The sequence below is a fragment of the Corvus cornix genome, chromosome 4 (genome assembly GCF_000738735.6).
Source record: "Corvus cornix cornix isolate S_Up_H32 chromosome 4, ASM73873v5, whole genome shotgun sequence".
Classification (NCBI taxonomy): Eukaryota; Metazoa; Chordata; class Aves; order Passeriformes; family Corvidae; genus Corvus; species Corvus cornix.
Genome location: NC_046334.1, coordinates 13,278,736 through 13,301,656, shown reverse-complemented (window position 1 = coordinate 13,301,656; position 22,921 = coordinate 13,278,736). Strand labels below are relative to the sequence as shown.

Genomic DNA, 22,921 nt, shown 5'->3' with positions numbered 1-22,921 from the left:
TTTAGTAAATGTTAACTATGCTATAAATACAAATCGTGTTTATACTCTGTGAAAGATTCACTGTTGTCAGGGTTCTCCAGCTGAGTTAGAGCTGAAATATGCTATTAACTCCCACCATGAACAGAGCTAAAAGAGTGGCCAAAAATGCTTTCTCTGGGATAAGATATCAGATCTGCTACTGCTGTCATGAAACTGGGGTCACGTAAACTAAACATCCTTGTAACTTCTTTTGGGCACAGAAGTCTCTCAAACTGTAAATATTTAAAAATAAAGTAAGACTCATAAGAGATAGACCTAAGGTGCATAAAAGCTACCCAAAGATATTAATCTTGAACAACACTTAAAAGCTATTACCCATAAAATAATTTATCCCATATGCCTTAAAGTTGAAAATAAAAGAATTATCTTTTCTCTCTACATATAATCAGAAGTGGCACATTCAAATAACAAGCCAAATGCTATGTCCAAGCTGATTCTTCACAATTTTTGAAACTCCTCAGTTCATATGGAAATGAAATATCATCAGCATAAAGAAAGGTGCCAAAAGAATAGAGAAAGCTTGCTTCTTAATGCTGAACAGACTACCTTCATGTAACAAAAATGCACTTTCTCTTCAGAGGAAGAAGTACAAAACAACAGAACCATCTAACGCTGAAAGCAAATCACCTGATGTTATTAATTTAATGGGACTTGTTCTTTTTAGAGCTCTTATTGCTAATTTAAAAATGATTAGTCTTCCTTAAATTGCTGACTTCAAAGATCATGTTAGATGGTTTATATATATATTTTTTTTTTTTTTTTTTTAAATGTGGTTATGTGCTTTTTCATAGGCATGGTACAAAATTCAGGGTGCTTTGTGAAAGGTAGGGGTTCCCATACAAATCAATGATGCATTCTCCAAGTAATATTTCATCTTTCTGCTACTAACCTTGTCTCTTTCCTTTGCTTTTATCCGGTGTTTACACTAACTACATAGGGGTATCAGTGGAGAAATGGACTTTTAAGTAGTAACTGAGGGCAGCCCAGATTCACCATCGTCCTTTGTTACACTAAACCAGAGACGAGGAATTTCTATTCTTCTGACCAACACTGATGAAATACTCACCAATCAGGCCTAGATACAAATTATTTTCTATGGATTGTGCTTCAGCTCTTAATCAGTTACTTGTCTGAATGACTTAGATCTAATTCTACTTCCCCCCCCCCCATTCTTGGACAGCTATGGCAAAAAGAGAGCAGAATTTGTGATAAGAAGGTGCTGTGAATTCTCTCCAGAACAGCTGGATGACATTTGTCTGTGCTAAATGACTCCTTGCCCCTTCCATCCAGGCAAAAAAAAGAGCCCTTCCACAGCAGACCTTGTGATTGGGAGTTCCACAGATCAAAACACGGTGCTCAAGAGCAAGTCAACAGAAGGCAGTGACACAGCAAAGCTCTGCTGGCAAATAGAGTGTTTTCCACCAGAAAGATATTTTTACTGCTTGCCCACTGAACAGCAACTTCCCTCTGCAGCTGTCACCTCCTTCAACAAGACACACAAGGAGCAGAGTCAATGACAGCACTGCTAAAATGCTTGGAGGGGAAGAGGAAGAGGAAGGAATTGTGTCTGCAGGATGAGCAGTGCACCAATATGCCAGCAGGGATACTGGATGCCTTGCCTTGCTTCTCCTGGCTGCAGTTCCCTTCCCCCACTGGCTGCAACTCAAACCCTTCTCTCTTGATCTACTCCCCTCCCCCTGAGATTTGTGTTTGAATTATGCAAGCTTTGCACTCCCCAGGGTTTATCTGCCAAAAGGTAGCATGTGGCCCATGGTTTGCACTTTAGTTTAAAATTTTCTATTATGGCAGTCAGATCCTTTCAAAATACTTTACTTCCTTTATTCCCATAGGCAGAAAGAACGGCAGGAAAAAATTGTTCACAGCAGTATAAGAGGATGTAAAAGTTCTACATTTTCAGTTTAAAAAAAAAAGAAAGGAGGAATATGGTTTTAATCAAGTAGTTTTCCTTCCTAGATGAGTACTTCCTTCTTGTAATATATATAACCTGACTGCCTATAAAAATAAAGGTGCCAGTTGGAGCCATTTAGGAGACCTAAGGAAATTCTGCATTAACCTACATCCCTCCACTCCTCAGTGCCTTCCACCATTGTTCTGTGTGTGGCCTCTTTGATGAGTTAGGTCACCAATATCCATGCATATATCTGTGGAGATACCTCAGAAACACAGGCATCATAGGCTTCTCATTACTGATGTGGTCCAGGCTCAGCACTGACTATCTATGTGGGGAAATTGCAATGGTTTGAGCACCAGCTATTATTTCCATATGATACCTAAAAGCCTCAATGACTTGCAGGTCTCAGAATATACAGAAGCTTCTCTTTGGTTTAGGTTGGCAAATAAAAATCCATTTTCTGCTACAACTGTCAAGATTTAAAGACCCAAACCCTGAATTCTTATCAAGAGGAAAAAGCCAAAACATCCTTTTTGAAACCAAGAAATCCAGTTTAATACTTGCCTAATAAACAGATATTAACTCTGAGGTGCCATGCCTGCCTAAAAATACTGTTAATTGTCCATATCAGAAATTCATTTGGGCTCTAACCAGGAATTTGGTGGAGAAAAGAGGAGACATTTTCTGGAAAGCTGACTGAAGGAGGAAAAATAAATGCTGATTGAAGCTGCTTGGCAGCACAGAATGTAAGCACAGGTCCTCAGGGAGACAGATTAGCAAGCAGCAAGAAGGTGAGGCTGTCAAAGGTGCATGATAAATTCATTTAGCACACAGATATAGAACGATTATGCGCACAGAAATACACACAAACAGATTTTTCATTACTTTCATCTCTACCCATAAGTAAAACCAGAATAAGTCACCATTGATGATGAGAGTCATTAAATTTCTGCAGTATCAATATCACATCAGAGCTGATCATATGTGTCTTTTAAAATTACATATGCACATTTACATAACAAAAAATATGCTTTACAAAATACATGTAAATGGCAAGGGATGCCTAACTAAGCAGGAAACCTTTCACTGTTTTAGTGACCTGCTTAAAAATCCTAAATAAAAATACTCCATTGGGTTAATCCTTCAAGCAACTCAGAACAGAGGTGCTACAAGACACCATTTATTCTGCTACCTGCATTCATCAGCAAGTATTTTTGACACCATCAGTAGTGGTTCAAAATTCTACTGCTGCTGAGCTACTCTACTGTTATGAACTCAACAACACTGCGGTTCTCCCTCTCCTGTTCTCATTTTCATACACCACTCAGTTCAGACAGCACAGAACAACTCAAAAATAAGAAACATTGTAGCAAAGTATGATAAAAACATGACAAATTCAAAATATTTGGTAACAAAGTGAATGCCTCTCTGAGAGGTTCCACAATTCCAGACAGATTTGTAACTTCCCTGGTCTTAAATTTTTTTTCAGGCTATAACACAAGTAAAAAAAAAAAAATCACAGTAAAAATGATAAAAGAACTGTTCTAGAAAAATTAAAACTACACAAAAATTGTGTGTGGAGACTGCTACTTTCATTAGTGTTACTTCAATTATTAGTTTCATAAATAAAATTTCAATGATGGTTCATTTAATAACAAAATTAAGAACAAATTACACACAATACCCAGCCTACAATTCAGCTCACACTTTAACCAAACACTTCAAGAGTCTAATAAATACTCTTAAAAGGTAAGAATAGAACCTTGCCAGTGTAGAGTGGACAAACATTATCAGTGAATTGAAAACACAGTACAGTGAACATCTACTAGATGACTCTTGAGCCAACAACTTTTCCAAATCCAGATGATGACATTTTTTCTTGTAAGCCACATGTCCCAGTAGCCCTTTTCTTAGCTCAGTTAAGGATATTTATGTGCACTATCTGTATTTTAGGTTTAAATTGACTACGATGCAGTTTGCAGACTGATAGCAAGCCATGTAATGACAACACTGAGCCATCGCTTTGGTTGTAAGCCAGTCCCTGTGTCCCATCTAAATAAAACAGTTGACAAGATTCCTATTACTTTGTTTTCATGGACTTGGAATATTTTATAACAAGGGACCACTTACATTTATTCTATAATTAATATACTTGCAGCTATACTTGGTAGCAATATAGTGTCTGAAGAGAGGACATAAAATCAGTCAAAAATCACCCCACCCTGCCCTTTTTTAAACAGCTGTTTAGGTGGAAGAGAAGAAACTTTTGAACCCACAGTACTCTATGAGATACTTTGGCAAATAAATTTTCTGAATGATGTTGAGTCTGAACAAAGCTCCTGATCTTTCCAATGCTGAAATATTTACTTTTGCATATGAAAAATACAGGACAAGTTATTTTAATTTGATAACAAACCAAACTAAAATATCAGAGGCTACAAAACTCTGCTGTTTGCTACACATGCAAGACTGCACTTAAAGAGAACTGTTAAAAGTGCGAAAGTAAATTCAGAAGCACAAGCCAAATCAAGGTTGCTCACTGCCACTAAGATCCAGTATCGGGGAACAAAATGACTGAACTCAGCAACTGAAGCAATCCTTGAACTTTTATTATTATACTGGCATCAGCTTGGGCTGAAATCCAGGTACACAAAGTTTAAGAACAACTTGCATCCTTGTTCTATTAATTCTGCGTGCTGTGACAACTGGTTCAGGCACCTTGCATTTGACTGGCCTGTGGCCAAACCACAAGAAAACACAAAGAAATTGAACATTCACCAGAAGCCTTGAACAATGAGGAGTCTTTACAGTTTCAACACTGCTGTGGTTAACGAAGACTTTTCTATATTTATAAAGTACAAACTCACCTCTCTCAGTACAGAATCCGTTATTGAACTTAAATTAACAGCTCCTTCATAAGTCAAATAGTAGAATACATTGAGGGACCTAACAGCCTCTGGCCCTTGTTGTTTGTAGCCAAAAATCAGATCAATCCACTGGTGAAGCTGGCAGGAAACAAACTCACTTTCCAACGCCTGTGGAAAAAACCACACACAAAACACAAACTTGAGTTCACCAGATAGTAATCATTTGGTAGTAGCAGAAACATTTTTTTATAGCATGCAAAATTATCTTAACAAATCTAAATACAGAATTGAGAAGAGTATTTTAGACGTTCTATCCAAAAAAAGGTGGGCCTTGTGATAGATGCCAGAGTCTCATGCCCTACTTCCCACCGACTGGGAGACTTCACTTTTAAAACTAATAGTGAAAATAAAAAAAAAAACAAAAAAAAAGGCAGTAAGTGGAAAGTATTGGTACATTTATACACAGCCAGGCTATGTTTTTACGAACTCCCAAGATAAAACTGTGCTTTCCTTTGTGATCTGCATGCTAAATAACAACAGCAGGATTATCTGATTCTGACAGCCAGAAGATTGATAGAATTTGGGAAACAGGACTAGCTAACCAGTGATGTTAGGGTAAAAATTTTTTCACAGGCTGGAAATATGAAACTGCTACTACTTTCACACATTTCTTGTTTACAAACCTATACGGAAACCTATACAAAAGTACTGTGCAGAATGATTAAACTGTTTTTCTGAAGACATTATCCAGGTCCAACCCAACCCCCAAGACAAGAGCATCCAAGAAACACTATATTAACAGGTAACCTAAAAATCATTGTCATCTAAAGAGTTAACTCATGTGGATTAAATCATTATCAGGATTTGCTTTTTCTATTTTGTACAGAGGATTCAAAGTATTTCTGATTTGAATTACCAAATGAAAAAACATAACAAACAGATATTCTCTTCATCTAGCAAAATGAATGGCATTTTCCCTGCAAAGGAAATTCCTAATTTTGAGCAGAGGAAGTTGAAATTAATCTGAAAACCAAGGAAATCACTCTGCAATTTGCACACAAAAATGATGGGTTTGTTTCATTAACTGATGCCTGAAAACAACATTTAAATTGACACATAAAACCAGCAATTGTCTTAATTTGTGTGGTGCACTCCACACAAAAGCCCTAAATATGTTCAAATTAGAGCAAGCTGCTTGATTGTCACTGCAGTCTCATGTCATATTAATGCATGACAAACATTAAACCATACACTTAAATGGCAATTTATATCATTTAAATGTTTACTGCCACACCAGATCATCACTCATTTAAATGTGACTTTCTGACAGCTAATTTCAGTTAATTTTCCTCGATTCACTTAATTAGAACTTTCAATCAAGAAAAGACCTGTACATATCTTAGACATCATATCATTCTTTTTTTACTATTACTTTTATTAGGATGCTGAATTGCTGAAAGCATTCTTTAAAATGAATCCCCACACAGTATAGTATCTGTTTGGACAATCAAATAGCAATACCTTACAACATCTATGCTAGACAGGACTTTTTTTTCTTTTTAATTTAAAAAACACCCAGTATTTAGACACAAACACACAATTAAAACGATAAAAAAAACACAAGTGGGCCAATTAAAAATTAATGATTTCAAAATTGTTTAATAAGATAAAACCAGTCAGGAGTCTCATGAGTGTCCATAATACTGCAATGTGCAGCCATAAAATTCTACAGGGCTCAGCAAATGACAATGATAAGAATTAATTTCCACACTATCCTGCTAAAAAAAAATTAACCCTAGAACATACATACTGTTATAACTATTTAATGCCAAGAAAAATAAAGAATGTTAGGAACTTGTGATTTTTTTTATAGATACATATGTAAATATTCAGCATGTGTTGCAGTTGTTCATACTCTCCTTTTCTACAAAAGCTAGATTTTCAATGAGTCATATTACCCTCACAAAGGGACCTGCATAACTAAAGGAATACCACTGCCAACTCCTTAGATTAATGTAAGTATAAATGTGATTTTTTTTTCCTTAAAAAAGCAAAACTAAAACACTTTGCCTTCTCAGGGAATGGTTGGGAGCCATCCTGACCTTACTTCTCGTTTTCAAGTTTGAAATTATTTTACATTTGAAATTTGTACAGATGCAAAAGTAGATAATTTTTTTTTGCTTATTAAGCCATTTAAAAATCTTAGTTGCCAAATCCCAGGTGAAAGGGATGACTGAAAACCAGCTACAGTCAGCATCAGGACATCAAAGGACAGACCAAACAGCACACAAATTCAAAGGCCAAATAAGCTTGCCTGATATTTCAGGTTCACAGTTAAGGTCTTGGTTGGAGGGAAGTGCTTATGCTATGACTTAATCAATGGAGGAACAATAATTAACAGCTTGTAAAATGACTAAAGAATAGACTTCCAAGGAAAACAACACCCTGTACCAGATCAGCAAAGTGACGCACTTTGCAGCCACTCTGATATATTTAAATAGGGATCCTCGTAAGAAAGCATCTGAGAAATACAGAGCTTGCAATTTGCAGAACTATTTGGTTATAAAAAGAAGGGGGTTTACCTTCTTTGTTGCTTTTAAACATTGCTGTTAGCTTTTACCTCTTGCAAACCTAAGCCAAGCCTATCGATGGGTCAGCATTTAGGGTTACTTCAGCCTCAACTTCATTTAGGACAGGCAGTGCTCGTTTAAGGCTCGAGTTAAATCCAGCACCCAGCCATGGGATATGAACATCCTTTCCATGCTGCTCCTTGAGCAAATAGAGGAGTTGCCAGCGCTCCCAGGGCAGAGCGAGCACAGCGCTCTCCCTGTGCTCTGAGGGAAATGTACACAACAAGGACACCCTCGAAAATGTCTGGCAAAATACAGCAATAGCCAATCCCATCGAGTTACTGTAAAACAAATCAGGGACTAATGTCCAATTGTTACAAGATCAAACAAGCCCATGGAAAGACAGTCACATGAAGCGACACACAGATTGTCAATTCTGTCCACAGGGGACTCATATTAACTTTGACAAACTGTCTTGGGGCTGATATCTGTTTCTTTAATGAGACCTATTAGGCAGAGACTAAAACACTTCAGATATGCTAAAAAGTACAGTATACAGATGTCAAACACAAACACCTATTAGTAACTTTCATTTCTCTATTCCCAAGGTAGAAACACTTCAGACACATCAACAAATAGAAGCTTTGATCTAACTAGGAAATTTTAGTTTAGTCATAAATATTTTTTGAATGCACAATCTGATGTCACTAAATATGAGCAATCAAAACTATCACGTCGTGAACAACTCTGAAATTCACTATTTTATGATCATCTTTTTCTGTCCTGTTTTCCGAAAGGACTGAACAGAGAATAATTTACTGCTGGCAACCAAAGACTAACATCAGTCTAATACTAATACAAATGATTTGGTAGAACAAGGAGGGAATGACAAAAAACATAAAACTAGCAGGTTAGGAATGATTTTTCCTTTTTCCAGTACAAATTCTCTGAAGATTTATCAAGATATATTTTCCCAAACAATATTATACCTTTGGAATCAAGACTTGTATCTTCAAAGTGACTACCGTTGGCTTTTGCCCTCTACTTTTATTTCTGCTTTAGATTTTATGCAGTGACATATAACATATGAAGTGATGTCTATTAAAAATGAATATATACTGTGCTTGAGTTTGGGATGTTCCAACACTGAAATTAGATGAAAGGTTTAACTGCCTTTTTTTTTTTCATCAGCACAGATATATATTCACAGTCAAGCTATTCAGAAATAAATGACAGACTTACTTGCCTTATTCCTATGCTGATTAAAGGAAAGTAATTTTGAAGCACAGCATAAACATGCATGCCACTCTTATTTGAACGACAGAAAAGGAGTCCAACCCATACAAAATGTGGTTTATGAAATGTTAAAATGAAAAGAGAAACTGATGAGAAACCAAAACTACCCGTATATGAATAATCTTCCCTATTTACTCAATTGAAAAAAAAAAAACCCCTCAAACAACCAAACCAACAAATCCAGGCATACACTTCACCAGCAAGTAAGAAATAAATCTCAAGTAAAAATAATTGCCTGTTACTTTTAATGGACTAAACATTTTAATTCCCCTCTGAAAGAATTTTCTCTGAAACGCTTAAAATGGAGTCTCTTTTACATGCCACTTGAAAAATATTTAAGGATGAACAGAAAAGCGTGAATTAGGATTTCACACATTTTTAGCACAACCACAACTTTCAGGTGAAAAATACTCTTCTTGAACACGACAAAGCACCCACATAACTGCAGTAGCAGGTAACTACTTTAAACTAAATACGTGTTCTGGCTTGGAAACACGTGTGTGCACATGCATTCAAAACAAAACCCCAAACCCAACAAAAGCAAACAACTGGAACGATGCTTGCATGTGCAGGCTTTCAGACACAAGTTGGTAATGCTGCCTTAACATTGATATATGACCTTTGTAAGTTACAATGAAGAAGGCTGGTTTTTTCAGCCTAATTAGAACTGTTTCAAATTTTCCTGCTAAATATATGATAGAAAGTCCTTTCAACTTTTTTTTTTTATTCTAGAGTTTCTTTCCACGTCAGCCTTGTTCCAATCAAAATATGTTTTGAATTAAATTATTTTGATTCAATATGGGGATCACATTTCACTTCTAAGATTTAAACTCCAAAAAGGAAAAGTTTAGGCTGTTCAAACAAAGCAAAAGCAGCCACTTTGTAGAAAGCCATTCACATTTACCAAGACTGACAAATTGTTTGTGTGCACCATTAGGTCTAGTTTCTGCAATAGTTGCCAGATTTCCTGTCCTCCTAATAACATATTAACTCTTCAAGTGCTGGCTTTATCTTTGGAGGTTTCTCAGTAAACTCCAGGATTTAAAAAGTAAATTACCAAACGTGCTTTCACCAGCGACACTGTTTGATCACATGGGTAGACATCTGAGAATAAAGATGTATATAAAGTTATTAGAAAGATACTGAATTCAGGCCTGCCTTGAGGATATCAGAAGGAAGAAGACAGCAAATGTACTAAGTAGAAAACTCCATGTTCTGCATGAGGTAACACAAATTTCAAATGGATGAAAGGAACATCAAAACCATTTACATGACTGGTGGTTTTTTACTTGGTAAGTAACTATTTCAAGCAAATGCATTTAGTTTTACTTACTGTACTTCACAAATTCTTTTAAGCATGAAATACTCAAGAAACTGAGCATTACTTACAGAAAAAATTAAAGTAACTATTTCATTTTTCCTTTGTGTGTGTTCCAGAAATGCACTGCCAATTCTTCATTACTGTTGTAACAAAAGTGAACCTTTTACTTTATTTCTCTACTTGGTTACTGACACCAGGATAAAATACTCTGGAAAATACGGTCCTAATGAAACATTTAGCTCAGATGCTTTACTGAAGACAACTGATCTCACAGAAAAAAGCAGTCAGCAGTCTGAGAAGCTCAGACACAGGAGATCTCTGGAAGAGAAACTTCCCCTCCTCTGTTCCTTCTTTATGTTGAACATTAAGCCACTAAATAATGACAAAAAAGAAAATTTGAGTAATAGTGTAACTTATCTTGTGGCAAGGTATATTCTGCATGAGCAGCATGTAAACAAAGAAAAATATTTTGCAATGCAATGGTTCAAACTCCTATCTGAATTTACATCATTATTACCAAAATAAGAGTAGTATGTTTAGCCAAAATCTTGAGCACATTTGTATTTTTCAGTGATTTCTATATTGAGTCTACAACAGTAATTTTGCAGTTTAAATGGAAAAGTCAGACAGCTGCTACAGATTTTATAAAATGAAAGCTACACTCCCTTTGAAATTCAGCTTTATTCTCAATTGAAATGTCTATTATTAGGTGCCAGGAATAAAAGATTTCAATGAATATGAAAAATTGCATTGGAGCATTTGTAGTTACTCTTTCCATAAAGGGCAGTGATCACCTATAAAATATTTCTCAGTGTATCCTTGATAATCTGAAAATTTGAGAGAAATACTTTAAGGCAGAACTGCTACAATTTCCTATGAACACTTTACGAACAGAACAAATCATGCATTTTTATTCTGAAGTTTCAAAGTTTAGACATCTACTTTAGGTGTTGCTTAACCTCACTTGTGCACAAATTCCACCAGCCATGGTTGTTACAATACTAACTTCCCTACTGAAAAAAAAAAGTGGGCAAAACCTGCCTCAGCCAACTGGCTCCATCAATAAAAAGATGCTTCCCAAAAGACAGCCCAGGAATGGCCCTGTTTGGTTTCTTCTCACCAAGAGGTACAGAATAGGTATAGAATTGTCATAGGAACAAAAAACTATCAGGAAGGCTTTAATAAATTCCCCTCCACGAAAAATAATACATAAAAGCCACAATTAATTGCAGTTGTGAAATCACACAAATGGCCATCGTTATTTATAACTCTGATAATACTGATATATGTGGCTTGCATTTGTCCTTCCCCAGAGACACACAGAAAATGTAACTGGTAAGTCCATAACCATTTCTTACTACAAAGTTGGCTACAAGCAAGTATTGACAACATCAGGAGGCATTGCTGAGTTATCCACCATTTCCACTTTCCCCCACCACACCCCTGTATTTATTGTTCTCATTTAGAATGTCTCCTACTCGGTTAAGAGGATTTTCTCCTGCAGAAAAGTCATCAGCATCCTGAGGCCAAGACAGGGAATGAAAACTCTTTCTGAAAATCCTCACATACAGCACCAAAAGGAGGCAGGAAGTTCCCTCCTCCCTGAAATTCAGCAATTCCTCTCCCAGTTCCTCCAGCACTTGTTTGCATGAAGACTGACAGTCTGAATCTGGAACCTATTACCCATGGAAGCACAGGCTGTTAACCACACAGCTGACAGTTGCTAAGTCAAATTAGTTCAAATGAAGTTTTCTGTTTAAAAAAAACCAAACCCCAACCGCCAAACACCAAAATCCCACAAGATAGGACTGCATTTCACAGTGCACAGTGCTGTGCACTGATTGTCTCAGCGTCCCACTCTGCCAAGATAACTTATTTTTCCCCTCAGAAGTCTAACGCAGGGACACTGCTTCCAACACTTCAGCTAACTTGCATTACTCCGAGCCAAGGGACTTCTGCGTGGCACCTCCTTGAGCCTTGTGATCACAGCCTGAATGTCAAGCGTTAGCAAAGACAAACTGAAAGGTCACAGGACTCCGCGCCTCTGAAAGGATGGCAAACAGTGATTCACCTTTTATGTTACAGATTCTTCCCCTTTAAGAGGTGCAAAACACACACCTCGAAACTTCCAACAGGGCAACATTTGCTTGCCTTTGAGGTTGTACGAGCGTTTTAAACACTGAAGCTTGAAACAGGCCAAATTCTGAAATTCAGGGAAGTACTGGAGTACACTTATTCAGCAGTGGGGTTTTAGCTTACTTATACTTACTGAACATACAGCTAGCATAATCCTAATGCAACATACAAACTCAGTGACAGCAGTGAAGGTCATGAAGTTTTAGAAAGCACCAAAAACACGAACTGAACTTGCATCACTAAAATGCAAAAAAAGGTTTATGTGAACACAGACAAAACTACCCTTGAAATGGCTTTCAATTAAGTATTTAGGCTGCGTACTACCACTCCATCGAATCCTCAAAGTTTGAGCCTAAGCATATTGTTTGGTTAATGGCAGCACAACACACTTCAAACTGTGAGAAACTAGTGATTTTTTAATGTAGTTTACATTTAAACTGCTTGTACATTTCTTCCTTCCCTAAGACTTACTCTGTAAGCCCTAAAAGTGAACTGCTGCTTTATTTTTGCACTCTGTTTCAACAGCTCGCAGCATTTATGCTGTGCTTTGATGTGTCAGTTGTATACCCAATTCACAAGAGCTGTGATGATCAACAAGTATTAGTACGCATGTAAGAGGAGACAGAAATGGTTGCAAACACATGGTCTTCAAATCACTGCAAACAGCACAAGCAAACTAAATCTTAGAGGAGTTGTAGAGACTAATCTAATTTGTCTTTGAAGCCAGTGGTGGGGGGCAAAAAAACGCTCCAGAAAAAATTGTTTAAGATTAGGAAACGGTATGACAAAAGGTCAAGGAATTTAAAATTCAAAACACAGTTTAGATGCAAGTCAGGCAGAAAAGTTATTTCAATCTCGTCATTTGACCTGTCTGCTAATTCACGGAATAGAACTATTCTAAAGCTTTTGGGAAACAGAACACAAGATTTACAAAGGCAATTAGGGTACATCTGAATAAATCAAAAAGCTACGAAAATAGGAAACAGCACTATATCATCACATGGGACAAATGTGTAACCCACTCTGGGGCTGAGGTGCCCAGATAAGAACAGGATTTGCTTCCTTCAGATAACTATGAACAGTGAAACCCTGATCTTTTATAAAGCCATTCTGAGGGGCTTCTTAAGATGACACTACAAGGTGTGTTTGGCAAGTACATCAGACTCCTTGAAGCTGACATTTAACTGGAATGACAAAGGAGAATCATCATTTGACTTTGAGAATGACAGAGAAAGGGAGAATTTATGCATCAAGGACACTCAGCACTTAAAAAAATTGAGATTTGTGGAATATACTATTCGGAAATGAAATGCTCTTTACAAACTTGCTCAAACACACAGGTTCCCATTTAACATCTTGTTCTGACACATTTGCATAGAAAGCTATCGGGAAGTCTGGATCCAGACTAACTGGAGCTCAGGGTGGCTCACCTATCAAATACCCTAGGACCAGAGCTACCAGTTCCCTGATTAAGGAGAACACTGCCCCAATCCTGTTTGTCATTCCCTCTTCCAGTGGATCCACTGAGTTGTCTCATGGTCCCTGGGAGGAGGTTGGCTAGTGCTGGAATTCACAACAGAACAAAGAGCTCTTAGGAGTCAAGTTCAATGCTTAAAAGAAATCAAATTGAAAATGCATTGTATTTATAAATTACTTCTTAAAACATCCATCCTTAGAAAACACAAAATCTGTAATTTTTTATTCTAATTTCATGATGTATTGCATGTTGAGTTTCAAACAGCTTTGTTCATAATGCTTTCTTGTAGACAGAGTAATTTTTTCTAGATTTTATTCCCTTCTTTCACCTAACCAGCTTCAAATTTCCACTGACAGCTGTACACAGAAGGACAAGTGATATATTGAGTACATTGAGCATGCTCAGGAAACCAAGGCATAAACACCTCCAAGTGCAACAGACATTCTGTAGCCAGTTGAGAGCAAACTTTTCATAACCTTTATATTACTCTGCCATGAACCATGTTAGTGGGAAGGGCATAGGAGATGAATACTATGACCATTCAGAGGTTAAATGCTGAACAAGCATATGGTCAGTTATTAACATTTTTATTAACTACATATTCTCCAGTTATAAGCCAAATAAGATGCTAGAAAACCCCAGAATTTTCCCTTAAATTAACAACATAGTTTTTTCTTCATAGATGTGCTAAAAAAACCCCATATTTAGAAATGAAGTCAAAATATATTGTAGTAAAACAATATTTAACTCCCATATTCCAAATTTCTACTTAATTCAGAAGCTGAACTCCCAGAGGCAGCTCTTGCTCTCTAGTAGGGAAACAAGCAACTATGACATTACTTCCCAGGATGGAAAAAAACCAAGCTTAAAAAAAATACAAAACCAAAAAATAACCCAGCACAGTATTATGCCATGTTTTAAAGTAGCATCAACCAAATTACAAGGTTTTAATCAAACAACACTCTAATAAAACTATGTACCTGTGAAGTGGCAGGCAGCTTTCTTACCCAGAGGACACCATCAGGCCCTTGACTCATCAGAGCTGTAAGGGACCCTGTGTGCCATTTACTCAAGACTTGGGCTCAATGATCCTTGAGGGGCCCTTCCAATTTAGAATATTCCCTGAAACTGTGACTTTACCCAGGAAAGTGGAAGGAACCCATAGCTGTACAGTATCACCACCTTCACACCACAGGGCACTTACTGCTGCGGGTACCTCTTCCAACCTCTGCCACCTGAGGTGTGGAGGTGCCCTCCAGCCTCCATCACCTCAGCGCTGCAGGTACCAGCCTCTGTCACCCCAGCTTTGCCCCGCAGGGCATACGGGAAACCAGCTCTGCATTTTCAATTCTACCCCTTAATCACCCCAGGTATGCGCCAAACAGCAAAACCCCCTTTTTTGCAGCGTTTGGAAACACTGCGAGCTGGCGGGCTGGGGATGCCTCCCCTCAGCGCTGCAGCGGAGCCGCCGCTGGCAAAGCGCCGCTGCCAGGGAGGGCCCCGGCGGCTCCGGGCCCGTGCCTAGCGGCGGAGCCGTGGCTCCGAGCCCCGTTCCCGGCCAGGGAGGAGTCAGGGGGCACTGGGATGTGGCGGGAGAGCAGCCCCGGCGCTAATGAGGCGCTCCCGGGGACCCCGCGGCGGCTTTCAAACCTGGCCCGCTTCAAACGGTGCCACCCCGCGACGGGCAGAGGGTGATTGCGATAAATGACCGCAGTAATTAACTCTGATTGGGAAGCACCTGACTGGAAAGAGAGGCGAGGAGCCGCGCAGCCGACGGGCTGTCCGGCAAGGCAGGCTTTCCTCTAGTGCCGTGTTTGTGTGTGCGCTAGGAGAGCTCTGCCTTTCAAATAGGTACGTGGGGGCACTAATGAAAAGCAGCTCTCGGCCCAGGGCCTCCCCGTGCACTCTCAAAGGGGCAGAGAAGAAAAGCTTCAAAGTAGAACTAATTTACTTCATCCAAACCCGGCTCTGGACAGCCTGCAGTTGTACTGACACCGCGACAAAATATTGCTCAAAAAAGAGAAGGCTCGTCTCTTTTCAGAGGGAGGTTAAACATTTTAAAAGCACCTGCAAGTTGTTGGTCTGGGTTTTTTGTCTTTTTTTTTTTTTTTTTTGCTTGGTTGAGGTTTTTAAATTTAATTTTATTTAAATACAGCTATTAAGGCCTTCATCAAGAAAAGCAACCTTTCAATTTTTGTTGCCAGATTGTACAAAGCCTGAACATGTTCCCTTCCCTCTAGTGGTGGGAACTTTATTTTTTTGGACTGTGGAAAACAGCAACAATTACACTTTTTTTTTTTTTTTTTTTTTGGTCGTGGTAGGGAATAGGATTGGCAATCTCCGGCAGCCCTTAGGCAGGAAACACATTTGCTGTGTGCTGGCTCTCTCTGCCACGCTATCTTGCCACTTGATTTTACAAAGCAGAGCTCCAAGGAGTGAGGGCATTACTACCTGCTGTTTTACAAGCAATCAGCAATTCATTGTGCCAGTGCTGTCCTGTACCTGCTGAGTAAATGCTTTAAAAAAGTTCCACTAACTGCCCAGTAACAACTACAGTATGGTAGCAAAAGCAATTCACCAAATGTTTATACTGAGTCTCTGATTTATTTGACAGCTTTACACCTTCAAGACATGATATAATTAAATGTTTTGACAATGAAACAAAAATTGTATAAATTAGAAAGTCGTTAAAGATGTACAGTATCTAAAATGAAAACAGTGCAGCTATAAAAGACAATTTCTAAAATGCTTCTATAAAATAGACAAAATGTATTTAACTTTTTTATCCTTAGACTTTCTGCTACTGTATTAAACTGTTACACATCTAAAAATTCCTAATTTAATCACTCTATGAATGCCATCTGAGGAGATTACAAATGCAATTCAATCTTATTTTAGAAAGGTAAACAAATCATAGCTTAAGCAGAAATAGTGGACCCAAAATACGACACTTTTTAAAGTTAAAATATTACGCATGACCTTAGTTTTTTGTGTCAATTGCTGTTATTTTGATAGTTTCAAAATAGAAATCAACAGCTGCCACAATGTCTTATGGGACAACAAACAACACTGTGATGATAATCCTGCCCCTCCAAGGCACTCAGTTCAAACCTCAGACAACTCTTTGTGCCTGTGTAGACCAGCGAGATGCAAGCTGGCACTTCCTATCATAGAGAAAAGGGCACACATCGCAGCAGGAATCCTGAAAATGGGATTCAGAAGGTCAAAAACTTGCTGTTTCCCATGCCTGTGTTCAAAGACCAGCCCAGGAAAATGGCAGGAATGACTAGTCATGCTATAAATGAAAACAAGCATGTTAAAAATCAAATTTTAAAATTGAAACCAATGTCCATATACTATGATTGCTCACTCTAAGGTCACTTCATATCTTTAAAATGCAGTTTCATTATCATTTTTTGGTAGTATGTGTATAAAATGTGAGCTTACTGCTAGCCTTAAAAGCTAATTGTTTAAACAATGTATAATTATATAACCATTATTTAAACATTAAAGCCTTTAAGCAACTATGCAAAAACATTTAGAATCAACTTTGTAATGCAGCTGAAGAGCACTGTTGTTCTGAAGGAAACTGTAATCCAGCAAAAGGTAACAATGACCAGTTGTTTATAAAAACCACTGAAATGTTTGGGAACTAGTTCACATTCTCATGCTATGTTTATGTTTCCATACATCATCCTTCTCCTTGAGAAGATAGCTCAAAAGGAAGAAAGACTAGCGAACAAAATCTTGTTTAAATTACGCATGGAGACGTCAGGTAATTTAACAAATCGAGACAAAAAAGGGATGCCTGTGTATAGCTAAAATCATTATTGCATTAAATCATTTTCTGCTCTCTCTCTCTCTCTCTCTGAGGGACCCATCTTTGCAGTGAGGTTTATATTTATTTTGTATATTCAGCTTTGCCAAGAACTTCTAACTCCCAAGCGAAGAAAAGGAACCAGAAATACAGTGCAAATGTAGAAGTATACTATGTATAAATGTTACTGCAGTCTTGTCAATCAAAGAACAGACACAAGCTTTGCTTAAACGTGTATCTTAATGATTGGCTCCCGCCCTCTTCACACTTGTCTTCCATTGCATTGTAACAGAATACAACCCAACATAATATGATGCCCATAGAAAATAAATTGGCGGCAATGGGACAATTCCAGGACTGCTATAGTGGGCAAATGGATAAGAGTTATTCATCAAACTGTTCATTAGGAGGAGTATGGCTGCAATGGGCTGTGTTTCTAAATAGAAATCTCTTTTTTTTGCCTCACACTCATAAATTACTGAAGCCACATAGCACATTTCCGTAATGATGTATGTGATAAGAGAATGTGGGGAAATTGTTTTCCCTTGCACCTCTGTGGAAAAAGGTTCAGGAAGTTACCACTCTGTTTAATCAAATGTTTGGGTTTCAATTCCAGATTCCGTTCTGTGTCTGCCTTCCAACTGGGGTTTGAAATAACTGATGAAGACAACAGTGAGAATCAAAGAAAAAATACCTAGAACTCCTTAGAAAGAACTTATTCTCTGCTTCGTTATTGGTACAAGAGATACCTGGGATAATTTGAAATAGTCACATTTGAAAAACTTTCATTCTGTGACAAGCTGGCAAGAGAATTCTTGCCACACAAGGATTAGACAGGGTGTGTTTGCTACCAAATGGTCCGAAGTAAAATGAACTTCTCTGAGTGGTCCCATTGAGTTTTTGCTGTATTTAATTTGGGAAGTGGCACTTTAGGTTGAGTGCAGAATTAATGCAGAATATTCCAATTGTTTATTAATGTAATGCTAGAAGCAATTTATTAATCCTCCATCTTAAAATGTTCTCAATTCTCTAAATACCTTGTTTGGTTTTTTTTTCTCCAGGATGGAAGTAAATTCAAGTGGACATTTTATAATTAACCAAAACATTAAAATAATGGGCTTTTATGCAGCTACCCTATGTGGGTAGATTTTTTTGTTTTTATTAAATGTAATAGTATAGCACATCCTACTACTACTTAGTTTGCATGCACACATCCTAAAATCTTATTGGAAACATTGTTCAGTATTAATATAAATCTTGCTGTTGTTACTCCACCTAGAAAATGTTGTAAATTACTTAATGAAATAATTAATTGTGACGTTTTAGCTTAAAAAGAAAAAAATTATTCCTTGTCTCTCAGAACAAACTTCTATTATAGCAATTCTGAGTCTGTTCCAGGAATCAGGTGACATGGAAATACACACACATAAAAATTCCATCTCACTCACAAAATTTTTAGACAAAGTCTTCTGGTGACTTTATGTACTGGCCTTGCCACTGAGATGACAGAATTTGCTGGGCATATAATTCAATGTCATTGATACCTTAAATTCTTGTAAATCAGTTATGTTAATCCCAATTTTTATTGTAACAACCATCCTCTCCAGTTTCCTCTCACGAATACAAACAATAAAAAGGCCAGTGCTTTTCCACAGGCAAAAAGTGACTTAGATTACATTTCATTCTTTTGTATCTAACCTGGTCTTTATTCACAATTTAATTGTGGCAATGTTCATGTTATTTTACTCATAAATATTTCTGGAAAAATTCATCCTCTAAATGAAGACAAACATACCAAATGATCCCACACTTTTCTCACAAGGAAATGAAATATCATAGCCTGCAGTGTTGATGGAAATGACATCCATAGATTCTGCTACCTAAAATCTTTCTCAAATTTTAAAGTGTTTCAATAAATCCCCATTCACCATTAAAAAAAAAAAAAATCACAACTCTGAAAATTAACAAAATTGTAAAAGTCTGAGAATTGATACTCAAACAATCTGAATCACAAGTGCAGAGATTTCAAAAAGTTCTATTGCAGCATTTTTTATAAATTTGTTTTAGCTTGAGCAAGGTCCTCTCCTGCTATTTACATACTAAATATATACATGATATAGTGGTAAAATCTAAAACTTCAACACATCCTTTAAAATGTACATTCATAAAATCCCTAAGCAGGTAGTCACAGGGACTTCTCATATAACATAGTAAACACCTTACATAATTATGTCATTCCTGCACTGTACATACACTAAACAAGCCCTTTAGTTTTCTCCTTTACAAAAATACACCAGGCCACATTATAAAGATTTAGCATAGCACTACAGAAAATAAGGGAAATGTGCTATGATTTATTAGCCAATTAAATGCATAATTACTGATTTATCCTTCAAATTACATATGAAAAGCCCTATTGTTGTGAGCCGAAATGAAATTTTTAGTGTATGATTATGGGAAATACTAAAAACTCATAAGAAAAATGTCCAGCTTAGTGTGTGCACACAAATAGAGATATAGAAGAAGACAAAAACCTTTTACCTGCACAAATGAAAGTGTATATATGGGAAATAACATTATTATCATGACATGATGAGAACTAAAATTAATGATAATTAATGATATTTGACATAACCATATCTGTTTCTGCTGAAGTTAAGATGTTAGCAAAATATTTTTCTGGACATTGGAGGACTAAAAATACTAAAATGCAAAACGTTCTTAAAATCAACTTGTTAATTGTTGTTAGTTTTTAAGTATTACAATTATCTTATTGGTCTGGGCATGGTTATGTGTGAGAAATTCAGTATCACACTCTATGAACAAAAGGAAAAATACAGGTGCTTGTAGAAAAGAGATTTCTTAAAAGCTTGTGACTCATTTATGGACAGAAGTTCCACCAGCTGTCTTGTGTTTCGGTGTTTGTTTCCCAGACACTTCATTGCCACTAGATAATAACATTACAGTGTAACACTTAGTATTTAGTTCTGCACAAAACTTGTCTGGGCAATGCTCAAGCACCCAGTGAAAAACCTTCAAATGGGGAGAAGATTAGGAATTTTCAGAACTACCAGGAACAGAGAGCAATGGTGACTGCCAAACCATGGAAATTCAGCAGAATGTGGTAGTGTCTGACACACAGGCACAAATCCTGTCTGACCAGCACCTGCAATGTCAGGAGTAGGGGAGAAGGAGGAAAAGAAGAAAGACCTTCCCTCCTCCAGTAAGACTGCACAAGGAAACCAAGAGGAGGAAGGAGAGGGGCTACACTGCCAGCCCCTGAAAGCCACAATTCATTCTTTCCAGTTATGCCAGAGTTAAGAAGTGAAAATCATTACCAAAAATTTTGGGCCTCAAAATACAGTGTAATTTTTAATTGCCTAGGTAAATTTGAAACTTGAGAGGTCACATTTTCAACCACCTATCCACAGAATTAGAAAACTGTTCAATTAGGAAACTGATAAATGACAAAACTTAAACTTCAGCAAACTAACAGTTTCAAAGGCAACAGCTTAAAGAAAAACACAAACTATGGCAAAATGCAAAAGCCTTAAAGAAAAAGTTTACTGGAAACTACAAGTAAAAATGGATTGTAGACTAAATTCACTTCATAACCTAAAGATCCTTCTACATAAAACAGTGGGGGGTTCACATTATATTGAGTGAGACGTACACTAATGAATATTTTCAAAGGCCTTACAGCTGCTGTTCCACTCAAGGGAAACAAACTGTTTAATACAGCTGGTAAAAAGCACATAATTAATAAAAATATGAAAACAAGAAACTAGGTTTACATTGAGCCTTACGTTAATCTCTGCCTACAGAGGGGTATTAAATGCAAATATTAACAATAGTAAGATTTCAAAAACTTGTTTCTTTTATAAAGGACTTCATTAATTCCATATGTATGGCAAGCTTGTACTTTTTAAATACCTAAATCCCAAAGACTTCTCCTTTAGAAAATTCCTAATTTTGGCAAAACAAAGTCAAAACCATGCCACAGAGTGATTTTGTTTCTGAATATGCAAAATGACTCTGTATTCCTCTGATTAGACACTTGATAATGACTAATACATACAAGGAGCAAAATTATTGTAGGAAACTAAAGTATAATTTACACACAATCAAGAATATCCATAATAATTCATAATACAAGTTAAAAAAATATCCATAATATCCATGTCACTGGATCTGCTGAGGCAGCATATGCACACGTGCCAGTTCACTGGTGGAGCTGCTTCAGCTGCAGCGTCACAAGGAATAATACCTGGGAGAAGCTGAAATTACAGATAAGGGAAGAAGAATAAGAAGCAAAGGACACATAGGGAGGAAAGCAGCAACTGGTTTCTTAAAGCTAATTGCTTTAAAGATGAACTTCCATGTCACAATAATTGCCAAGTCTATTCTGAGAAAAGCACGAGGTAGTGTTAGAGATCTTCAGAACACATCCTCAGCGGGACAAGGCCCTTTTAATGTGGCTTATGAAAATATATATACCTGTTTCTTTAGTACTTGTTTTTAAGTACTTAATCATACAAAATAATTTTAGTGTCTTTTTAAATGTGCTTCACAGATGTCCCTTATTCTGACTTATCAAGAAGAACATAAATTAAATTCAGACCAAGAAATTACATGCAAGTGTTAATATGAGAGTTAGCAAAATACACTGACATATTTTATAGCTTACTGTGTATTACACCTTCCTAACTAGCTACATAAACTGAAAATGTGCAATATTTTTAATTAAGTAAAAAGACACAGTCTTAGATCCTAAAAACATAGCCTTTATAAAACATGATGATTCAAGGATTTTGGTAGGTAAAACTAAACTATGGAAAAATCTTTACGTATTCCTTCAAACACAGAGCAGAAACCAACTTTCTGTTTTCTCACACGTGTCACTTCAAATTCCAAATCCAGACATTGGAGAGAATGTGTGTGTTTTTAGGACTGCTACAGTATGCTAGGAAGCTACTGTTCCTCTCTATACTTAACATAAACCAGTCCCTGAAACACTAACTGAACATAAATTAAAAATGTTGTCATTAATATTATTTCACTCTGGAATCTCCATTATTGAGAACAATGGGGCACAAAGCAGAATGTACATTCTTACATTGCTTTGTGAAACTTGGCATCTGTCAGTGTCATATAAAACACATCAAAAAAGCAGCACTACCAGTTTTAGCACAAATATTTAAAGTAGTTCAGTATAAACTTTACATCCAAATAAAGTCTACTAATACCCAGCAAGCAGTGGCACAGCTGCATTAGCTCATGTAATGTTTCACACATGGAAACCAAGATGCAAGATTACCTCATTTATGGTAACACTCATAAACTACACAGTACACAGTAAACATGTCTACCCAGCAAATTAAAATATCACTGCACTATGCAGCAGCTGAAGCTATCCAGAACCTGTTTATAATCCAATAGAAACAGAAATTTGTCTTCAGTTCTAGAAACAGGGGGGAGGGGGGGGG

General features: G+C 37.0%; 1 protein-coding gene across 4 annotated transcripts in view; it reads right to left on the bottom strand.

Annotated features, from left to right (window-relative positions):
* Positions 1 to 22,921, bottom strand: part of LRBA (LPS responsive beige-like anchor protein) — a 374,344-nt gene that overhangs the window by 51,291 nt on the left and 300,132 nt on the right. For all 4 annotated transcript variants that reach the window (XM_039551359.1, XM_039551361.1, XM_039551360.1 and 1 more), the window contains one exon: positions 4,819 to 4,986. In XM_039551359.1, the coding sequence (XP_039407293.1) occupies positions 4,819 to 4,986 (168 nt within the window). The remainder of the gene's footprint in view (positions 1 to 4,818; positions 4,987 to 22,921) is intronic.